At 43.0% G+C, this 20478-nt stretch overlaps 2 protein-coding genes across 3 annotated transcripts in view; one reads left to right on the forward strand and one right to left on the reverse strand.

The window, feature by feature from the left end:
• LOC127049284 (uncharacterized) overlaps window positions 1-20478 on the reverse strand; it is a 225808-nt gene that overhangs the window by 153141 nt on the left and 52189 nt on the right. The gene's annotated exons all lie outside the window — the stretch shown is intronic.
• The window catches only part of THEMIS (thymocyte selection associated), a 113982-nt gene continuing 108341 nt past the window's right edge, over window positions 14838-20478 (forward strand). Inside the window, exon 1 of the mRNA XM_050949598.1 lies at window positions 14838-15033. Coding sequence (XP_050805555.1) covers window positions 14943-15033 — 91 coding nt within the window. The 5' untranslated portion in view covers window positions 14838-14942. The remainder of the gene's footprint in view (window positions 15034-20478) is intronic.

A 20478-nucleotide genomic window follows, 5' to 3' on the forward strand; every position in this document is an offset into this window, starting at 1 on the left:
CCACTTCCATCTAAATGGGCAAAGAATGTATCTTGGTATAAGCAACCATATGCTGGACTCAAAATATTACCCTCCAGCAGTGAGACATCTGGATTAATTTGTTGACATAATTCTCCTGTATACAATCACGTTTATAAATAGTCCTTAAAGAGATGTGAAGAGTGCAGCAGACTATCATTTTTCAGACTACTCATATAGGGCCAGATCACACAGGGTGCTCAGTAGCCATGCTGAAGGTAGTTGAACAGCACACACAAGGTACTCAGCACCTTGAAGAATTAGTTGAGGGCAGGGAGAAGTGTCCAAATGCTACACTGTATATATGAGGACATGTGCAAGGAACACATGGGGGAGTTGCCTAAGGGTCACAAATGTTCTCAGATGTCAGAGAAATGTAGATGCAACAAACTGAAAATGTGCTGAAGTGCTGGCAGAAGGACTTAAACTCTGAAGTTAGAGCCCCAGGATGTTTCCTTACAAATTGTTTAAAACCTCAGATTATTTAAATGTAGTTTGTGAAAAAGGATGAGCTGAAAGGGCTTGGGCTGTGTTCTAGCGGACGCCCCATATGTGTATGCTGGTCCCAACCAGAAATGGACACAATGCTTGTATGCTCGTATTGCTAATCATGATACCTGAGTGAATGCGATAGTTAGCCTCCAAAAAGCTGGTGAGACAGGACAGGCAACAAACAGTGAAGCATCTTCCCTGTATTTTAAACAGGAAATTACCAAAACATGTACTGGGAAGCTGACGCATATAACACAGATGGTTTGCATAAGAAAAGATCGTTTTAGACTGGCAAAGGACAGAGTATCTGCATTGTCTCACTGACTGAATGCTAAATCTGTCCCCCAGGTACAGATTCATCAGCCAATAAAACTGGAGAAAGTATGTGCCTTCTAGTGGCCTCCTCCTTCAAGCTCCTCAGTTCGAATCTTCAGAGGCCAAAGGTTCCTTCTGCCCTAGTAGGAAACATGCTGCATGCTAGTAGGCCATGTCCCGCTAATTGTCCATCTGGCTGTTGAGCTCTACTGCAGAGCTAGCTGTGGCTCAGTAGTTTTGGGAAAGGTACTGTTTAAATGTAGAATCACCATAGGAAAAGTCATTCTTTGCCAATTGTAACCCACGGAGGGACAGCTAAGGCACCACCATATTTCTTTACACTTAGAATAGGAAATAACTGGTATATACAGTATGTCATATCCACTGGCCAATGTTAACTGTGACCTCTGCTATTGTTAGCAAAAGTTCTGCCCACAGTGAAGGAGAGAACAAGGTCTTCTATAGCAAGGGGATATTTCTCTACTTGATTTGGAGACTCCATAGTAGTCCAAGGGCAAGCATCTGTATAACAAGACCAAATGTTTGTCTAGGGGCCTGATTCAGAATCCCTTGTGCAACTAAATCTTCCTATTTAATTCAGTGGAAGTGTAATCAAAGCCTGATCCCAAACCAGATAACTAACAGTGTGATAAATAAAGGGTGGGAAGTAGCTCCCTTTGATGGACACCCAGCCAGCCAGTTAGCTGTAAAATCCCTCTGGGTAGCTGTTCTTTACTTGCTTTACCTGTAAAGGGTTTAAAAGTCCCCCGGGTAAAGAAGAAAAAGTGGGCACTTGACCAAAAGCGCCAATGGGAAGATAGAACTTTTTAAAATGGAGAAAGAAACTTTCCTTTTGTCTGTTGTTCTCTGGGCTGCAGGAACACAGAGCAGCAATGCTATAAACAGGAGTGCGGTGTAAGGTTTGAACCAGGTATTAAAAAGTATCTTCCATACCTAGAACAATAATTTGGATAGAGAATGTTTAGTTTGACGCTATCAGGTTTATTCCTTATTTTGGCTTGTGGATCTCCTCTATGCTAACCTCTGATGCTTTTGTTTGCTTGTAACCTTTAAGCTGAACCCCCAAGAAAGCTAGTTTGGGTGCTTAATTTTTGGAATTGCTTCTTTAAAATCTAGCAAAAGCCTAAGTTTCAGATGTATTTTCTTTTTGTTTTAATAAAATTTACTTATTTTAAGAACATCATTGGATTTTTGGTGTCCGAAGCGGTTTGTGCATGTTGTTTGATTAGCTGATAGCCACAGCTAATCTCCTTTGTTTTCCTTCTGAGCTCTTCCCTGGAGCCGGGTGTGTGGGAAAGGGCTTGAGGGTACCCCACAGGGACAAATTCCCAAGTGTTCCTTCCTGGGTTCAAGGGGTTTTTTTGCTTTGGGCGGTGGCAGCATTTACCAAGCCAAGGTCAGAGAAAAGCTGTAACCTTGAGAGTTCAATACAAACCTGGAGCGGCCAGTATTAATTTTTAAAATCCTTGCAGACCCCTATTTCCTGCACTTAGAGTTACAGAGTGGGGATTCAGCCTTGACAAACAGAAAGTAAGCAAAAATAAACATTGCTCACGATATGCACAAAAGACCCAAAGTAAAACCTATACGTCAATCACTGTGATAGAGCTTAGGAAGTCCCGCTAAGAACTCCTCAACCTCCAATATAATGTGGAATAAGGGATTTAGAATCACCCTTCTACCTCTATTCCTCCCCATTGCTAGACGTTTTGGTGGTTACCAGCCATTATCTCGCACCATCTGTCCCTATAAAATGAGCTTTATTGCCAAATCTCAATTTTCAGCAACTTTTTTAGACTTTTTCAAAGACCTTCATCCATGTTCAACTCTCCCTCACCCTACTGCAAATACATCGCAATGAATTCCAACCGTTACTTAAACCTTTGTACTGCACCTTTCTATGAAAGAGTGGGAAACATTTGCTCTGCAGCAGTGCAGTATCAGTGTCTTGCAGAAGATAGGAAATTACTACGATCAATTTAACCAGCACGTTGCAAGTGTCAACAGCATTTTGTGGGGATCTTGATTCTTTAGATGAATACCCATTTTAAGTGTTAAAATGAAATGGTATGAAGCTGCTTTTAGATTGAACTTCATACACACACTGGAAGAAATTGCAATTAAAAGCATTCTCCAGCTATCAAAAGCCACTTCCTAACTCAGCTAACAAGATTTTGTGTGTGATGTACTGTACGTTTGGAGGAGTAATTTTTAATTATTTATTTTTAGGATGCCTGCTGATGCTAAAGAGTTGCTTGTTTTTATAGGAATAGTTAAATGGCAGATTACATTTCAGTTTAAATAAGAATGGACAAATGTAACCGAGTTCTACTGCTTTACAGAATTTATTTGCAATTCCGATTATATTTTCAGCTAACACATTGGACATCTACGATAAATCAGTGGAGTAGATGACAAAATAAAATCAAGGCAAATGTTATAAAAATAGATGCATTTGTTGAAATTTGCTTTTCTGTTTAGTCTAAATATTCCTCACAAGGGTGCTTGCTTAAGAATGGATTGTTTTTGTTTTCTCACTGTAAGGCCTTGGCCACACTGGTACTTTACAGCTCTGCAACTTTCTTGTTCAGGGGTGTGAAAAATCACACCCCTGAGCGCAGCAAGTTACAGCGCTGCAAAGCGCCAGTGGAAACAGTGCCCCAGCGCTGGGAGCCGGCAAACTAATCCCCACGGGAAGGTGGAGTACCTGCAGCGCTGGGAGAACTCTCTCCCAGCGCTGGCGCCACGACCACACTCGCACTTCAAAGCGCTGCCGTGGGAGTGCTCCCATGCTGTACGGCTGTAAATGTTGCCGTACCCTGATGAGACATTAGCAAAGATGAGGAAAGTGACATGCAGTTTTCATTCTAGTTTCTTTAAAGCTCTTTGCTGTCAAGGAAAGTCAAGCTGTTTTTGCTTCCCTTCTGTAGAAAATTGTCACTTGATAGGCAAAATTTCAAGAATAATTAGAGAAAGTACATGTGTAAATCCCATTGGGAAAATCAATCTTTCACGAATATATTTAAATAAATTCAGTGTCTTTTCCTTTTAACAGGAACTAAGTGCAAACATTTATTTTGGATTTCTTTGATGGCACCCAAAATCCTATGTTGCTTCTTTAAAAATAAATTACAGAGTGCAACATTCAAGAAACCACAGAAGGGGAGAGTGATATTTAAAATTAATTTAAAAAAACCCCCAACATGTCCCCAGCTGCACTGAAGGTATGACACAGGTGACCAGACAGCAAATGTGAAAAATCGGGACAGGGGGGTGGGGGGTAATAGGAGTCTGTATAAGAAAAAGACCCCAAAATCGGGACTGTCCCTATAAAATTGGGACATCTGGTCACCCTAGACTGGACACTTATTTCAAACTTTTTGTAATTTGAAGATAAATTAAGTAATATTTCTGCCCTCTGTAAACCTTTAATACTCCTCTCTCAAACTTAGTAATGTCCTTCTTTTAGACAATTGTCTCTCCATAAGATTGGCGCATATAATTTATTCTACATTTGTGACTATTTACAAAGGGCAGAAGTGTAATCTGATGGTTAAGACACTTGTCTGGGACTCAGGAAATCTGGATTTAGTTTTTGGATCTGTCACAGACTTCCTGTGTAAAGATGGGCAAGTTATAATTTCTCCTTGCTTCAGTTTCCAATATGTAAAATGGGAGTAATACCTCCTCACTTCAAAGTGATGTTGAGGATAAAATCCATTGATGATTGTGTCATGTTCAGATACTGCAGTGATGGAGGCTGTATAAATATCTAGGTAGAATTTACAATATGATGTCATTCGAACTTGGTGAAATTTTTAGATAAAAAAATGTAGATTCAGATCAAAACACTTGCATTGCTCGATTTCAGCAAACTGTTTCAGTTGGAAATTTAAAAAAAATTAGGAAGTGGTTCATTTTGTTGACATTTTCAAAACCCACAAAAAGGAGTGGGAAGTGGTAGTCCTTCTTATTCCCAACAGCCAAATGGAACAGCTTCAACAGGAGAGATTGCGAGACAGACCCAGCCCCTCCCAAAATAGCCAATGGCCTGGTGATTAGGGCACTCACTTGATGGGAGAATTGGGTTCAAGTTTCTGCCTCAGAGTGGGGACCTGGACCTAGGTCTCCGCTCATCATCTCCTCCAGTTAGTGAATGGCACCTAAGGGTACATCTGCACGGCAATAAAAGACCAGTGGCATGTCTGCGGCTGGCCCAATCTGCTGACTGGGGCTGGTGGGGCTCAGGCTATAACATCGCAATGTAGATGATTGAGCTCGGACTGGAACCCAAACATCTACACTGCCAGGTTTAGCCCTGCAAGCCCAAGTCAGCTGTCCCAGGCTCCGAGATTTGATGCCGGGGTGTTTTAGGTCAGTGTGGCGGTCCTTTGTTTCCAATTTTTTTACTTTTTATTTTTTAAAAATAAAAGGTTTAAAACAAATTTTGCTTGACATGAAATGAATTTTTTTTAATGTTCAATTCACCCAAATTTCCAAAAAGTTTTGGGTGGAGGTTGACCTGACATTTTTTGTTTAATTGCCAGTGAATCAAACAATCAGTCACACTGCTCTAGATACAGTAAGAGTAGGCATTCATACTGTGCTCTGACACAGATGGAGGTCTGGGGGTTCAAATCCTGAATTAGTTTATCAAGTGATGATAATATTTGGTGGGCTCATCTAATGCTTATTCTGCATAACTACTACTACTTGGCAGGATTGTCTTTTTGCTAGAAAGGCCCAGAAATACAATAATAAGTAATACCGTATTTAGTATCTACATAACTGTATCTTCAAAGTACTCTGCAAGCGTTAATCAATCTTCACAATATGCTTGTGAAGGTAGGTAAGTATCAATCCCCTTTTACAAATGGAGGAAACTTAGGTGGGGAGTTTAAGTGAGTTACCCAGGACTACAGAGTCAGTGCAATAACAGGGATCAGAAAGCAGGAATTTTTGGCTCATTGCTTACTTTTCAGATCACCCCCCTTTCTGCAGCGGGTAGGTTTAGGTTTGCATTGTGAGAGCTGCTGCACTACGTGGCACTCCAGCCTTTCAGTTTCATGCATGTCAAATTCATACACAATTCTAAAATAACATATAATCCCAGATCATATGTTCTGAATTAGTGCACTAGAGATACACTTCATAGAAATTTCTGGTTCACGCAAAGCCATCAACACGCATTAAAGAAACTGAAAAAGAGCGATTAACGTTCTTCGCTTTAATCTAGTAAATTAAAATAGCAAAATCTAGTAAATTAAAATAGCAATATCACCCACTGTGTATGGTGTTTCTTAGGAACCAATGACCAGAGAGAACTATTAACCCTCCCTTGTTGAGGACCCAGTCCAACTCCCATTAAACTCATGGACAGCCACTCACTAATTTCAACAGGAGATGGATCAGTCCCTAAAACATAGGAAATGTTCTATATCTAGGTGGTGGTTGTTCAGTCAAAAATAGTTTACCAAAAATGTTACAAAGTTTTAAAGTATAATATATAAAGATATGCCCTGGAGGGTACACTTGATTCTTGACTGTCTATTAGAGTCAAACATTGGCAACTAGCACTCTGGGCTCAAGAACCATGGCTTGCAGACTTTCACCAAGTTCTGCTAAGCCATTTAGGTTTATTATTAAGCTAGTCTAAGCTCTCACTGCTGAACCATAAGAAAATGTCAAACAACTTCAGAATTAGCTACTAAGAACATAACGGAAAATTCACATTATGGTCATGCTGCATCACAATTTTCATATATTTAAAGGTCAAGAGGAAACATTATGATCATCTAGTCTGACTTTCTGCATAAAACAGGCCATAATATTTCACCCAGCAACTTCTGCTTCAAGCCCAGCAACTTGTGGTGGAGTTAGAGCAGCTCTCTTAGAAGGACATCCGTTCTTGATCTAAAGACTTTGAGCGATGGGGAACTCACCACATTTCTTGATAAGTTCCAGTGGCTAGTCACCCTCATTTTAAAATGCATGTTTATTATTTTAGTATGAATTTGTCTAGCTTTAGCTCCCATTGGATCTCACTATGCCTTTGTCTGCTAGATAAAAAGGCCTCTACCAAACATGAAGGTGTTGAGGTGAGCGTCAGCAGAGGTTTGATGTGGAAGTTGGTAGGAATATTAAAAACTATTTTCTTTCACTTACTGAAACATGGCACATAATAACTTTCCCTAATATTTCAACTACATCTTATTAAAATAACATTAGAAGCAATTTACTTGTCTTGCAGCTATTTGAGGAAAAGACGTGTTGATGACAAGTTAACTGAGCTAATCTTGTATTTTACGGAAGTGATTTCAGTGCTTGTAAAAGGCGAGATGATAATACTGAAGAATTGATTCTCTCTATCTACAGAACAGGTGCAGCAATAAAAGTAGTTTTCTCACACCACCCCGCTAGCATGCCTTAGCCCCGGCCTGACAGCTCAGTTTTTGTACCCATTCAGTCCTTCCCTTTCTGGGCACTGCCAGCAAGGCAAAGGTGCCAATTATGAAGGTGTTTTTTGTGATGTGGACATACGTCCACTAAGTACTGGACTGAGGCCATCAACTTATTTCACAAAGGACACTGAAAAGACACGGTTAATTGATGACAGTGAGTCACTTCCAACCTAGGCTGCACAGGACCACATTGGGTTCTAAATCAGTACTGATTCAGAGGAAAGCATCCCCACCACTAAGTCACCAACATCGCTTCCTGGATGTATGCTGGGTCCTTCTCTAGAGGCGTGTCATCAAAAACTGTAAAGTTCTGCTTCAGCAGCTGAGATAATAGAATCAAAGAGATTAGAATATGTCTATTAAGTCTCCTATTCCATTTCCCACCTCATCTTGTGCAGAATTGTTGCACGGTACCTTATAGTGATTTATTTAGTCTGGGTTTAAATGTACCAAGTTGTTCACCTGTTCCCTGGGGAGATTATTTCATAGCCCAATACATTTGTGTCAGGAAGAACTTCCTAACATTGTCTAAATTTATTCTTTCTGGCAGTTGGAATTCCCAACTTGCTCTGAAAAGAATCTATATACACACTACATTGATTCCTAACTTACTGCTTTCATGAGGACTGATTTGGTTGGTAACTTAAACATCAAAAACTAAAAACATCAGCCTAAATTTCCTCCCCGGTCTTGGCTGTTCCTCTATGTCATGGATTATGGTTTTCTCTGCCCAAATACTTCCTCTATATCCCTTATATCTAGAGCTAATAAACTCCTTCACCCCATTCACAGTGAACATCTCCCTTCGGAATTCCAGTGCCTGGTTACGCACCTTATATATATAACTCCTCTTCAACCTTGGTGCTGGAGAAGTATAAACAATTGTACATGGTTATAGTTACAGCTGATTGGAAAATGTGTTGAAATTTTGGAATTGTTGGAAAATTTCAACCACTGTGTGAGCTACTGGAAAAATGTTTGCGGAACAATTTAATTTAAATTTTGAAAATTCCATTTTTTGACCATCTGTCTCTGTTGTCTCCTTAATCATTGCTCAGCTAATTTCTATATATTTAGATCTCTCAATCTTATCCTATAAGTCACTAGTTCCCAACCATTTCCTGAAGTAGCCTGTCTTGTGATGGATTGATAAATGGGTGTATGACAGGGTCCACTCACTGCTAGGGGTTCCTCCTCCTGGCCAATCTCGGGATTAGCTGCTTCCAAATCAGAGGCCCCCTTCTGCTGCTCGCTGCACATCCTGCTGCTGCTCTCTCTCTGTCTCTGCAATTCCAGGTGCTCTTTCTTCGCAACTTGGCCCTCCAACCAGGTCACTATGCATGTTTCCTCCTTCCAGCGCATCAAAGTCATCTTTCCTCACCAGCAGTCTCAGGCAGTCTTCCTATTCGGTGCCCCATGGTGTCACTTCCTCAGTGGCTGGCAGGGGAACCCTGGCCCACCCTCTGTGCCAGGTTCCAGCTCAGGGACCCTCTAGTCGGCAGCCAAGGTCTGCTCCCTCCTGAACCTTTCTGTCTTTCTTGGAGCCTCTTCCATACCATCTGGCTCTCCTCACTTCTCTGGGTTTGCTAGCCTCACAACTCCCTCCTCCCAGGGAGTAACCATGGGTTATTTGTCTCTATAGCCCCCAAACACACCTCCCTTCTCCCAGGGAGTAGCTGCAGACTGCTTCCCTTCAGCCCACCTCTGCCATCAGCTTCCTGACTTTAAAAAGCCAGCCCAGCTTGTTCCTCTTCAGCGGGACTCCCTCATTCACTCAGGGGATTACTTAAGCCACTTGATCTCCCTCAGCTGTGGCCTGTCTGGTTAATTGGCCCCCTTCTTAGCTTGCATTAAAGGCTTAAAGGAAAGTACGGGCTGAAGACCCCTGTCACAGGGTCTCCTCGTTCTCCTTGTCTCCTTGAATTATATCCTCCACAAGTCGAGTTGCAGACAGAATGGCTACAGAAGGGCATACGCCCAGCTTGAATTTTGTAGATTTATGCATTTTAGGTGAAATGTGTGCTGGTGCATAGGGCCTGCAGCATGGCCCCCTGTGGCATTGAAGCACTATGCCTGGTTCTAGGGGTTGAGTAAGCATGCAGAATGATCAGTATAGCCCGTGCATGCTGCAGAGGGGATCTCTGTGGTGGGTTCACATAGATTAGTGAAGAAGGCAGTGTTGGCAGGGACCCTGATAGTGGCCCTGTCACCCTGCACAACATTGTCATGGAGCAGCTGTGATCTCTATTCCATCGCTAGGGGATGGAAGCCCAGTGCTGCAGCCTGTCCTGGATTTGGAGGGAGGATTTTGTCTCTTTTCTTATAATCTACCTGTACTTCACCCAATTACTACTGTTCTCAGCACTGGAGCCTGAATGAATAGCAAGGAGAGATTCCTTCAAGTCAATGTTCTGCTAAGCAGAGGGTCTAAACTAGTGGTCCCCAAACTTTTTTGTCCATGTCCCTCCCCTTACCCAGTCCATGTCCTCCCAGGAGCTGTGGCTGGGCCCGGACCTGTGGTTGGGCCAGGAACAAAGGACTGAGGCCAGGAGCGGGGCTGGAACTGCAGCTGGGGGCGGGGGTGGAGTGGAACTGGGGGAAAGCAGAGTAGGGCTAGGTGTCACTCCCTACCTGCCCCCCATGGGGGCTGGCCTGGGCCCTGCCACATTTCTCCCCACCCCCAATGTTCCTTGGTGCCCACAGTTGGGGACCACTCGTCTAACCTGAAGAATCAAGGATCTTTCACCAGTAATTTGTGGTGATGAGGCTAAAGTGTTGTTTGATGCACAGTTTGGAATGAGTGACTGTTTAGAGATGGCAAAATGTCTCTTTTCACATTGCACCGCACAGCAAACTGAAAACAGCTCCTCTAGAGCTATAGAGAGTACAGAAAGGCACCTCTACTTTACCATGATATGTGCTGGTAAGACTAGAATTCCTGTGATAATTCATAAACTGTGGGTGGCATTGCTGATTTGGATGAGTGTAAACATATTAATTTTTTGTCATGGCAACTGACAGTTGTACAGTGAAAGCTTTATCTGACATGTTGGGGGAATGGAGGGTGCCAGTTAATCAAAAATTCTGGTTAACTGAGAGTTATACTACAAATGGAATACCAATTTTCAAAGAATTAGAATACAATAAAATGAATCAAGTATAAAATAGCATACAGGTACTCACCAATCCAGTAGTGGTAATGCACTGCAGAGTGGTTGGTTTCTTGAAGCACTTAGGTGTATACAGGTAAAGTTTTCTACACAGTAGGTTATCTTATGACACTATCTATCACTATGTGCAGCACATGGCGTATACCCAGATCATTAAAAATATACTTAACACTAAAACTATATTGAACATAATTTAATCTTTGATGATTCAAAAGGCACTTCAGGGTCTTGCAGTGCCTCAGAGTCGTCATAATCAACATCAATAATCACTGAAGATGTAGAAGGTGTAGGAGATTGGGCTGAATCTGTAATGACCCTATGACACACCCTAGAAGCTGCTTTTTTGAATAAATCCTTGATATCAGCTTGCTTACTTGTCTTCTGCCTCTTTTGCATAAAGGTAGAGTGCAAAATATGCAATTGCATAACCTCCCAGGCAGTATACTAGTCCTGGTTACTAGATTGAAGATTTGTACTGGGAGATACCAGAAATGCCAGTTAATAGAGCTTTCCAGTTGATAAAGTGCTGGACAACACAGTTTTTACTGTATTTTATTCCTGAGAGAAATGTACTTTATGCCTTATACGTTTAGTTACTCAGGTTTAAATGACTTTTAAGCAATTTATAATTTTGCATAAATTGCTGTTAATTAGATATTCATCATGGTGCTGCATTCCAGCAAATCTGCTCTACTGATGTCAGATGAAACTAAAAAGAAATTTAAAGAAAATCAATATGTCAATTTAGTGATGGTCAAAGGTGACCCTAAAGAATGAAAGCTGCCATTTAGCCTCAGACTTAGTTCAGTATGGACAAGTGTGGGGCTGTTGGAAGACATGGCCGCAGCACCACAGCTCTGACCTGGATTGACCCCAGCCTCCAGGGGCAACGGAAGAATTCAGCCGACTTCCACACTCATTCTGTCCTTAGGAGACTATTGAATTTTATGAGCTCAATCCTGCAAGGGGCTGAGCACTCTGGCCCCGATCCAGCAAAATGCATGCTTAATGTCTAAGCACACGGAAATTCGCATTGAACTTTTTGGGACTACTCAAATAGAGGCAGCATTGCCTAGTAGATAGAGCACTGGACTGGGACGTATTAGAGCTTGGTGGTATTATTAGAAATACATAGCAGGACTGGGACCAGACTGCTCAGGACCCTGTGAGGCAGAACCCTTTATTGTGTGTCTTTCTGACTGAACTGAAAGGTGATTGGAAATGCGCATTATTTTTCCCCATGATTAATTATGTTTGCTTAATTTGTGTGTGTCCGTGTCTGTTGCTGGAAGGGAATGAAGGAAGAAGGTATTTTTATAAAGCAAGTAAATAATTGCCTGCATCTGTTTTCTAGGTAGGACAACAATAATAGCTGTCACTACTAGAACCATAGTCCTTTTTTTTCATGCCTCTACCCTGCAGTGTTACCAGCTGCTAACGGTGATCTCTCCACCTGCTACCTCGCTGCTCACAAAACCATCTGCTACATTCTGTAAAGCAATCCCTTACCCATCCCAGAATCAGATCCTCATTCCTTCATCCAGTGCCTAGTGCAGATACCCTGTCCCTAAAACTGGCTCCCATGCCCCTGGGATTTGGGGACACGAGTTGTAAACATTTCCCATTTATAAGGGACAGCTCAGACATGTTATACACGTAAAAGGCAATTTTAAAACATGTCAGAAAAGCAAACAAACTAACCCCCATCCCCAGTATTAAAGCAGGTGGCAATCATGCTCATCATCCCATTACATAGTGCAGTGCACCTGCACCTGTATTTCCCCTCAGTGGTCCAACAAGGGCACCCAGTCTCAGGCATCCAGCTCCCTGCTGTTCTCTCTTGGCTGGAGAGAAACATCTCTCCGCCTTCTGACATGGGGGTGTGTCCAGACTGTACAGTTCCCTGCTTTCACTGTGTATTTCCCAGCAAAGACAGTCTGCCTAAGCACACCTGCTTGCTTTCTCTTCAAAGAGTGATAATGGAGTGATTAGAATCAAGGTAAAAAGCATTAGATAAAACAACTGAAAACCAAGTAAATAACCTACACACAGCTAATAAACTTGCCAGACTCCAGCTCGGCTCTGGCAAGAGCAGGCTTTCGACACTCAAGGCTTGCTGGTGCTTACAAGTTCATCAGCACTTCTGCTTGGAACTTGTGGGGCCTCAGTAGACCCCGTCCTTCCAACCCTACCCTGTGGACTGGGGCCCTCCATGGACCAGGGTTCTGTCCATTTGCTGAATCAGGAAGAAGACCCTGAGTCAGCCTAAACTCAGGCTTTTTATCCAAAAGTCTTCTCTTTGTCTCTGGACTATCCAGTTTGAACTAGTATATGCATATCTCTCTAGAGGGCTTCTAAGGCTGATAATGGAGGACGTTTATTAGCGTCCTCCTCCCAACCTGGGACGGAACCTGCAGGCCCACAACACGCAATTGCATTTTTAATAAGTGTACCCCAAAGGTGTTAATCCTAATTCAATAAGGTTTAATTTAATTTAGTAAAGTTTATCTTAATCCCATAAAGTTCATTCCGGATATTGTCAGTCTGTCACAATTAAAGTAGGTGGCATCCCCTCCCCCACCTATCTGATTAAACAGCTACCTTGCTGCTTTATCCTGACACCACATAGATACTTTGGGTATGGCTACACTGTACAGCGCTGGGAGTTAAACCTGTCTTTGTACAGCTGAGTAGGGAAAGCACTGCAGTCTGTCCACACTGACAGCTACCAGCGCACTGTCATGGCCGCATCTGCAGTATCTGCAGCGGCATTGGGAGCGGTGCATTATGGGCATCTATCCCAGTGTTCAAGTGGCTGCAACGTGCTTTTCAAAAGGCAGGGTGGGGTGGAGCGTGACAGGGAGTGTAGGGGAGAAAGAGAGTAGATTTTTGGAGCCGACACTGCGTCAGCAGCTGCCTTGCAAGTTCTGAGCCCCTCCCCCACCTCTCTCTCTCTCACTAACTGAAAGCAAACAGCAGCTGTTTTTTTCCCTCGCAGACCAGATAAGCAGCCACTGCTGAAACGGACCCCCCCCACCTGCCACGCTGCTTCTCTTCTCAAGCAAAGACTAGCTGTGGCGGTTCCAAAAGGAGCCCCCTGCCTCTGCTCATTCACAGCAAACAGCCCGGAGTTCACAACAAAACAAAGAGCGAGACCTTCACTTAAAGGGATTATGGGAAGCTTCTGGAGGTCAGTCACAGCGTACTAAGATTATTCCCTGTTTACACTGGTGACCCAGTGCTGCAGCAGCAGCACTATACTCTTTATTCCACTCGGGGAGGTGGAGTACAACCAGCGCTGTAGCCATGGAGATACAGCGCTGTATGTGCCTTGCCAGTGTGGACAGGGAGTGAGTTACAGCGCTGTAAAGCCACCACCAGCACTGTAACTCTCAAGTGTACCCAAAGCCTCTGGGAAGAACTTGTTGTCACTGCAGAGTGTGAAACAGTGTAGCAAGGAAGAGCCCTAATCCTACCGTTGACTCTATGATTTTATGGACTTTATGCCTTACCCTATGAGCAGTGCCATTGAAATCAATGACACTACTCACCGTTGTTATGGATAGCAGAGCCAAATCCCTATATATGAACAATGGCCAAGATTTTCAAAAGTGACTAGTGATTTTGGGTGCCCAAGTTGAGACACTTTAAAACAGTCTGATTTTTCAGAAAGTGGTAGGCACCTAACCTCTGAAATCCAGGCTCTTCTAAGGTATCTCAAGTCAGAGCCCCAAAGTCTCTAGTTGCTTTTGAAAATCTTGGCTATTCTGCATAACTAAATTCAATTGTCATGCACAGATCCAAAGAGGCCCATATTTTTGTCTGCACCTTCCTCACTACACCACAGGAACTCTCTAAAGGCAGCAAAAGCAAAAAAACAAAACGGTTTCATTTTATGTCTCCAGAGAGAGTTTGTGGTTTCTGAAAAGAGCAAATGTAAAACTATATTTTGTGCTCCAAAAATAAATGTGATTTGTTTTTCCAGCTTCAGATATTTTTAACATTAAACAAAATCCTTTCCATTTGGATAGATGACTAGTTAGTGCCTGAAGGTATCAAACCAAATAACTCCCTGTTTTAGGTTGAGTTTTGCAGAAACTCATCTTTCCTATTAAATTTGGTACCAGCTGCAACCAACATAAGAAGCACTTCGTTTAGCCTAAATTGGCACATGCTCAAGCACCAGGCAGTATAAACTTAGCAGTGTCAGTTGATACTCATTCTTGTGGCATTGCTCACCCTAGTCTTCCCTGCCCCCCACTCCTTGAGCTGCCAAAGTAGGAGGAAGTGGCGATCATAGTAAAGAAGAGAAGCGCCTCCCTCACCTCTCCTCCCCACTCCTCCCTCCAGCAACAGAAAGTTTCTGAGAGATGTCCCAGACTCTGTTCCTATGAGTACCATGGGGGACGTCCCAGGAGGTGTTGGCCTTTAGACACCAAATGCATGTGCTGCCTTGACACAGACCATGGCATCAAACCTGACAAAATTCATCCATTCCCTGGATCCGAGAACCCTCCCCAGGGTTCTCCAAATCCAGTCAGGCATCTACTTCCAAGGTAAGTTGCAGACTTTTCGTGGTGAGGTTCATGGACTCTGTGCTGTTCCCTCACTCTGGAGAGAGGAGATGCTGGGGAATGGAGGGAGGATGGGGAAGGATGATAGCCGTTTGGACCTTTCTGGGAAAGGAGGCTCACCTGTGAAAAGAGAAGTGAAGTTGTAGATGATTTGGGAGGCTGGCTTGGTTAGGGGTGCATTCAGTTACTTGTAGGCATAGAGATGAGATGAGATTTGGAACAGGGCACTTAACCCTCCTCCACTCTTGGGCTGTTACTGAGAATGCCATAAGTGCCAGGGTATACTTAATCCTGCCTCAGTGCAGGGGAATGGACCAAATGGTTCTTGAGATCCCTTCTAGTCCTACATTTCTATGAGTGCTTAGCGCTAATATAAAGCCTGCAATCAAAGGATCTGAAGTCACTTCCCAAAAGTTAATTGATTAAGCCTCACACCTCTCTTGTGAGGTAGGCAAGTAATACCTTTTATGCATCAAAGCACTGAGGTGGGGATTAAGAGGCAGGAGTGTGGTTAGTAGCCTTGACGCAAGAAAGAGAAAAGTCTTTCTACACAAACATTGTTCAGGACCTGTAGATCCTTTAGATGTGCTATGATATGAATGGATCATTGTGATTCTGACATTAACGTCACAGTGGCGATTTTTTGCTGGGTTTTCCCCAAGTATTTGTACTAGATATTCATGTATCAGAGGGGTAGCTGTGTTGCACTTGGTCTATACAAAAGCAATAGAGTCCTGTGGCATCTAATAGACTAACAGGCAAATACCCACTTCGTCAGACGCATGGCATTCCTACTCTTGGGGCTTGTTACTCCACAAAATCCTGATGAAAGGATTGAACTAGCTCCAAAGGGCTTTCACTGGAAGGCAAAAGTCTCTACTGCATATTCTGCTTTTGTTGAGTGCATGGGACTCTCTTGGGGCTTGTCTACACTGGCAACGTTAAAGTGCTGCTATAGCAGCACTTTAACTTGGCTTATGTAGTTGTGGCACAACGCTGGGAGAGAGCTCTCCCAGTGCTCCAAAAAAACCATCTCCACGAGGGGCATAGCTACCAGCGTTAACAGCGCTGAAACCTGCAGTGCTCAGTGGTGTGTTTTTCACACCCCTGAGTGAAAAAGTTGCGGCATTGTAAAGTTTCTGTGTGGACTAGCCCTTAGATGTCAGTGGAAATTCCATGTGAGAAAGCAGTCAAGAATGTAGCAAGTCAGAGAAGGGAATGCTTCTCTTAAGGTTAAATTCACTCCAGCAGAGGGTCCAGGAAAGTCCTTCGCTCCACATCAGTCTGTAGTGTTGCAGTGCACAGGAGGGAGTGCGGGTGAAGTTGTCACACACTTGTGCTAGCTAGGAAGAAATCTCAGATATGCTGCAGTAGAAGGGGCTTTGGGGGAATTAGCTGGAGCAGGGATTATAATATCTGTGCATATGCAGATCCAAAAGCCCCAAAGGCCTGCATAGGGTGGAAAGAGATTATATTAGCCATGGCTGTAGAGAGACTGAGCTGCAGTCTCTTAGCCTGCTTGTTGGAGTGTGGTGACTTCCAACCCACCAATACCCAAGAGATTTCCTTTATGGAGAGGAGAAGAAGGAAGGAGTGAATTTCAACTTTAGTTCAAAATCTTCAGTGATAATCATGATCTATTGCACGGCATCTTCTCAAACTCTCCTGTTTTGACTGACCTAAAACAAAAATACAAAAGCGCTTAGTCCACTTGACAGTTTATTGGACCTAGAAAATGGCATTCTGGGAAAGTAACTCACCTGAATGTGTCAGAGGCTTCTAAAAATATTATTTTTTCACTCTCTAATTTGAAATATGACCCCATTCATTGGTGGCTAAAGTTCTGCATTGAAAAATCCTTTGTCTCTGGGCTGAGAACCTGAGACTTAAGTTCCAGGCTGAGATTAATTAAAATCTTGAAAAGAGAGTTTTGGGTTGAGTTGGCAAACCCAGAGGAGCGGAATCTGTAAATTGAAAGCAAAGCTCCTTAAGTGTAGGGTGAACAGATAGCAAATGTGAAAAATTGGGACGTGGGGTGGGGGGGTAATTGGAGCGTATATTAGAAAAAGACCCCAAAATTGGGAATGTCCCTATAAAATCGGGACATACTGAAGTGGAGGAAAGTGAGTAGCGGGGGCATCTATGTAATTCACTGGAAAATTAGCATGGTTCCTGACTGGGCCTTCCCCTGGGGAAACCCACATAATGAGGGCCAAGGGCCATTCCATGAGGTTTTACCTTATGGACTTTCTAACCTCTTAGTCCCTCTGGGAGGAAAGTGTTACTAGCTGACAAGGCCACAGTCTCAAATCACCACAGACACTGGGGAGCTGCAGAGAGTGGAAGCTGCTTCCATACAGATCCAGAGGTCTCTGCACACAAGACTAGACTTACGGTGCTGCTCTCTTTCTGTGCTCAGGAACTGTGCTCTCATATTACCCAGGACTCTCCTCTCCAACAGCAGTGGAGGTGCAGAGTATAAGGAAATGCTGGAATTGGCAGCACTTTCTTACATGCAGATATCTCCTTCTTTTGGAAGAGATCATGGTATAATAAGCGGGTGCTCCTTGACTCCTCCTTCCCACAATGAGACCCATCTTCTGAAATACCCTGGAACCCCCAAACTCTGGTGCTGAGGCAGGAATGACACCACAGGCTTGGAGGAAAATGGGCACCCATATTATAATAATTGGACCTGATTCTGTATAGTGCTCACCTTCCCCAGTTCCTTTGACTATAATGGAAGTTCAGGGTGCTCTGCACCTTTAAGGTTTGAATTCACTGAATCAAAAGATGGTAAAGACCCTCCTTGGTCATCTAATTTAGTTCCCTGCAAGTGCAGGATTAATTAGCTCCAGTGCCCTTTTCTCTATTCCTAGAGGTCTCATCTGACCTTTTTTACTTTCAAATACTCCCCTCCATACTGCACAGTGGAAGAGAGACCACGGCCCAGCATGTGTATTATGCCTTATACTGCATTCTCTAAAGTGAGATGGCAGCTTTAAAGAGAGTCTGATATCTATCGGTTGTCATATTGGTAAGCACGAGTGTAGACCCCTGTATACAATGTGAATTTCCAAATGGACAACAGTTCTTTGGTTTCTCACTGGATTTCCCTCCCCAGAAGTCTCCATGATCTCTCTTACTGCATCCAATTACACAAGTGATCACATAGGGTGTAGCAACATGGCTACATTGGTAGATTATGAATTTGTTACTAATGTCATGAAGAACAAATTAGCGTGCACATACAGAATTTAATAGCTATGATCCTGTTGTGAAGGGGCAACAGGCAGTTAAGTCCCTTTCAGCTTAGCTTTTCTATGGCCTTTCATTTACTGTATTGTGGTTTTGAGGGATTCTTAATATGTTACTCATACTATACATAGAAAAAAACTGACGGTCAGTAAAGGAGAGGATTCACTTAGGGCTTACCTACATGTACTGTGCTGCAGCTGTGCTGTTGTAGTGCCTCAGCGGAGACGCTGCTACTCTGACGGGAGAGTATCTGTCCACGTCATTAATCCACCTCAGCGAGAGGCAGTAGCTATGTCAATGGGAGAAGCTGCACCAGGGATTAGGTCGGTATAAATATGTTGCTCTGGGGTGTGGGTTTTTCACACTCCTGAGCAGCGTAGTTATATCGATGTAAGTTTGTAGTGTAGACCTGGCCTCAAAGAACATGACAAGAAATCATGGGGATTATTTCAAATTCATCAACTGGGGAAGAAATAAACCTATGAAAGAGAGTTTACAGCAGAGAGGAAAAATATTTCCAGCAGTTGGGTTTGTGTCACAGCAGCACCAGGTACATTGTCCAAAAAGAATGTAGGATTTTCTGATGCCATTTTGAACAGCTATGTAGAATGAGATAAGAAGTGAATAAGAATCATTTAAATCCAGTCCTGAGGGGTATGCTCAAAACTGTAGCAAAGGAAGGGCCAGATTGTGGCCACGAAGCCTCCGGCCGCATTGTGGAGTGGGTAATATGGAGACAACAGAGCTTGTTTCTCCACTGCCTTTGTGCCTTTTGGAGCAGTGAATACGAAGTCTACTGCTGAATCAGAATTCTCCACTCAGCATGAAATCACTGCACAAGTCTGGACCTGTGAATCAACCCCAGTGTCCTTGAGGCAAGCTCAATGTCCCCGGGAATGCAAAGAGAGCTTAACTCTTACTCCATCCTCTGAGAGGATGAAACGTGTGCTGCTTGCACATGGGAAGCCTGTTTTACTGGTGGTTGCAGAGATAGAGGGCAGGGCAAGGACTGGGAATGCATTTGTCTCTGGCCAGAAGCACAAAGGAAGAGGGAAGGCTCCCAGAGGCCTCTGCTTTGCACTCCCACATACTGCTGAGCACAATCTGGTCCTCAGGTTTTAGGCACAACCTTGCCAGATGGACTTTTTGTACAGGGCTGAACATTGACAGTATGATCAGCCTTATACGAAACTGAACATGAAAACAGCCCTTGCCTCCAACAGCTTTAGAATCACCGCAGTCATACTTAATAACAACCCTTTGATGTTACAAGTTGATTTTCATCCGTCAAAATCAAGTATTTTACAAATGAGAGAAAAGTATCTTTATCTCCAGTTTGGAGCTGGGAAAACGGAGGCGGTACCTGGATCACACAGCATACTTCAGTTCAGTGTTGGTACTATCATAAATTCACTGCCCTAGTCTTAACTTTCAGTGCTACAAACACTGAATAGTTGAACCACTGAAGAAAATGGGAAGGAAGGAGTAAGCCAATTATAATAGTGAGCCAGAGACTATTTAGACACAAATATCTTGGTAATCAGCATGGATTAGAAAGGAACTACAGGACAGTCTGAAATACATGGCTGTTTAATAGTTCATTTTAATATATTATTAAAACGATTGAACTACTGAAAGGCCATTGGAAACTGGTTTGATTTATTGCATGTCTGTCTGAATATTTTAGTAAATATTGATGTTCTGTGAGTTATGATAAGGCCATTGATTTTACTGATAGGATGGCAAGTTGGAGATTTCACTTTTATGTGGAAAAATTATATATGTTTTAATATTGGTATAATTATTTTATGGATAATTGAATTTAATTTTCTGTGGGCTTAATTTAACCAATGTCAGGGCAGTAAAATGTGTCAGACTTTTATCTTGAAAAATATAGAGTTGTCCAGGATGGCTTCTTCCTATTTTTGATACGTGGGTCCTAAACGTGCTCCCCAGTGCACCCTTCACGCACAATGATTCTTCAACAGTATATTGGCCTTCATCTTTCTCTAAGTGGGAGAGGAAATTTTGCAGGTTTCCTTCTAATTCTTCCATTTGGCTTTGGGCTGGATTTGCCCCCTTCTCCCTCGATACACATGTCAATGATGTGGGGTTTGGACTTCTCAAAACTGTGGATCTCTGGGGATTTGCCAGAGGAAAGGGACCACT

This window comes from Gopherus flavomarginatus, chromosome 4 (assembly GCF_025201925.1).
Source record: "Gopherus flavomarginatus isolate rGopFla2 chromosome 4, rGopFla2.mat.asm, whole genome shotgun sequence".
NCBI classification, from domain to species: Eukaryota; Metazoa; Chordata; order Testudines; family Testudinidae; genus Gopherus; species Gopherus flavomarginatus.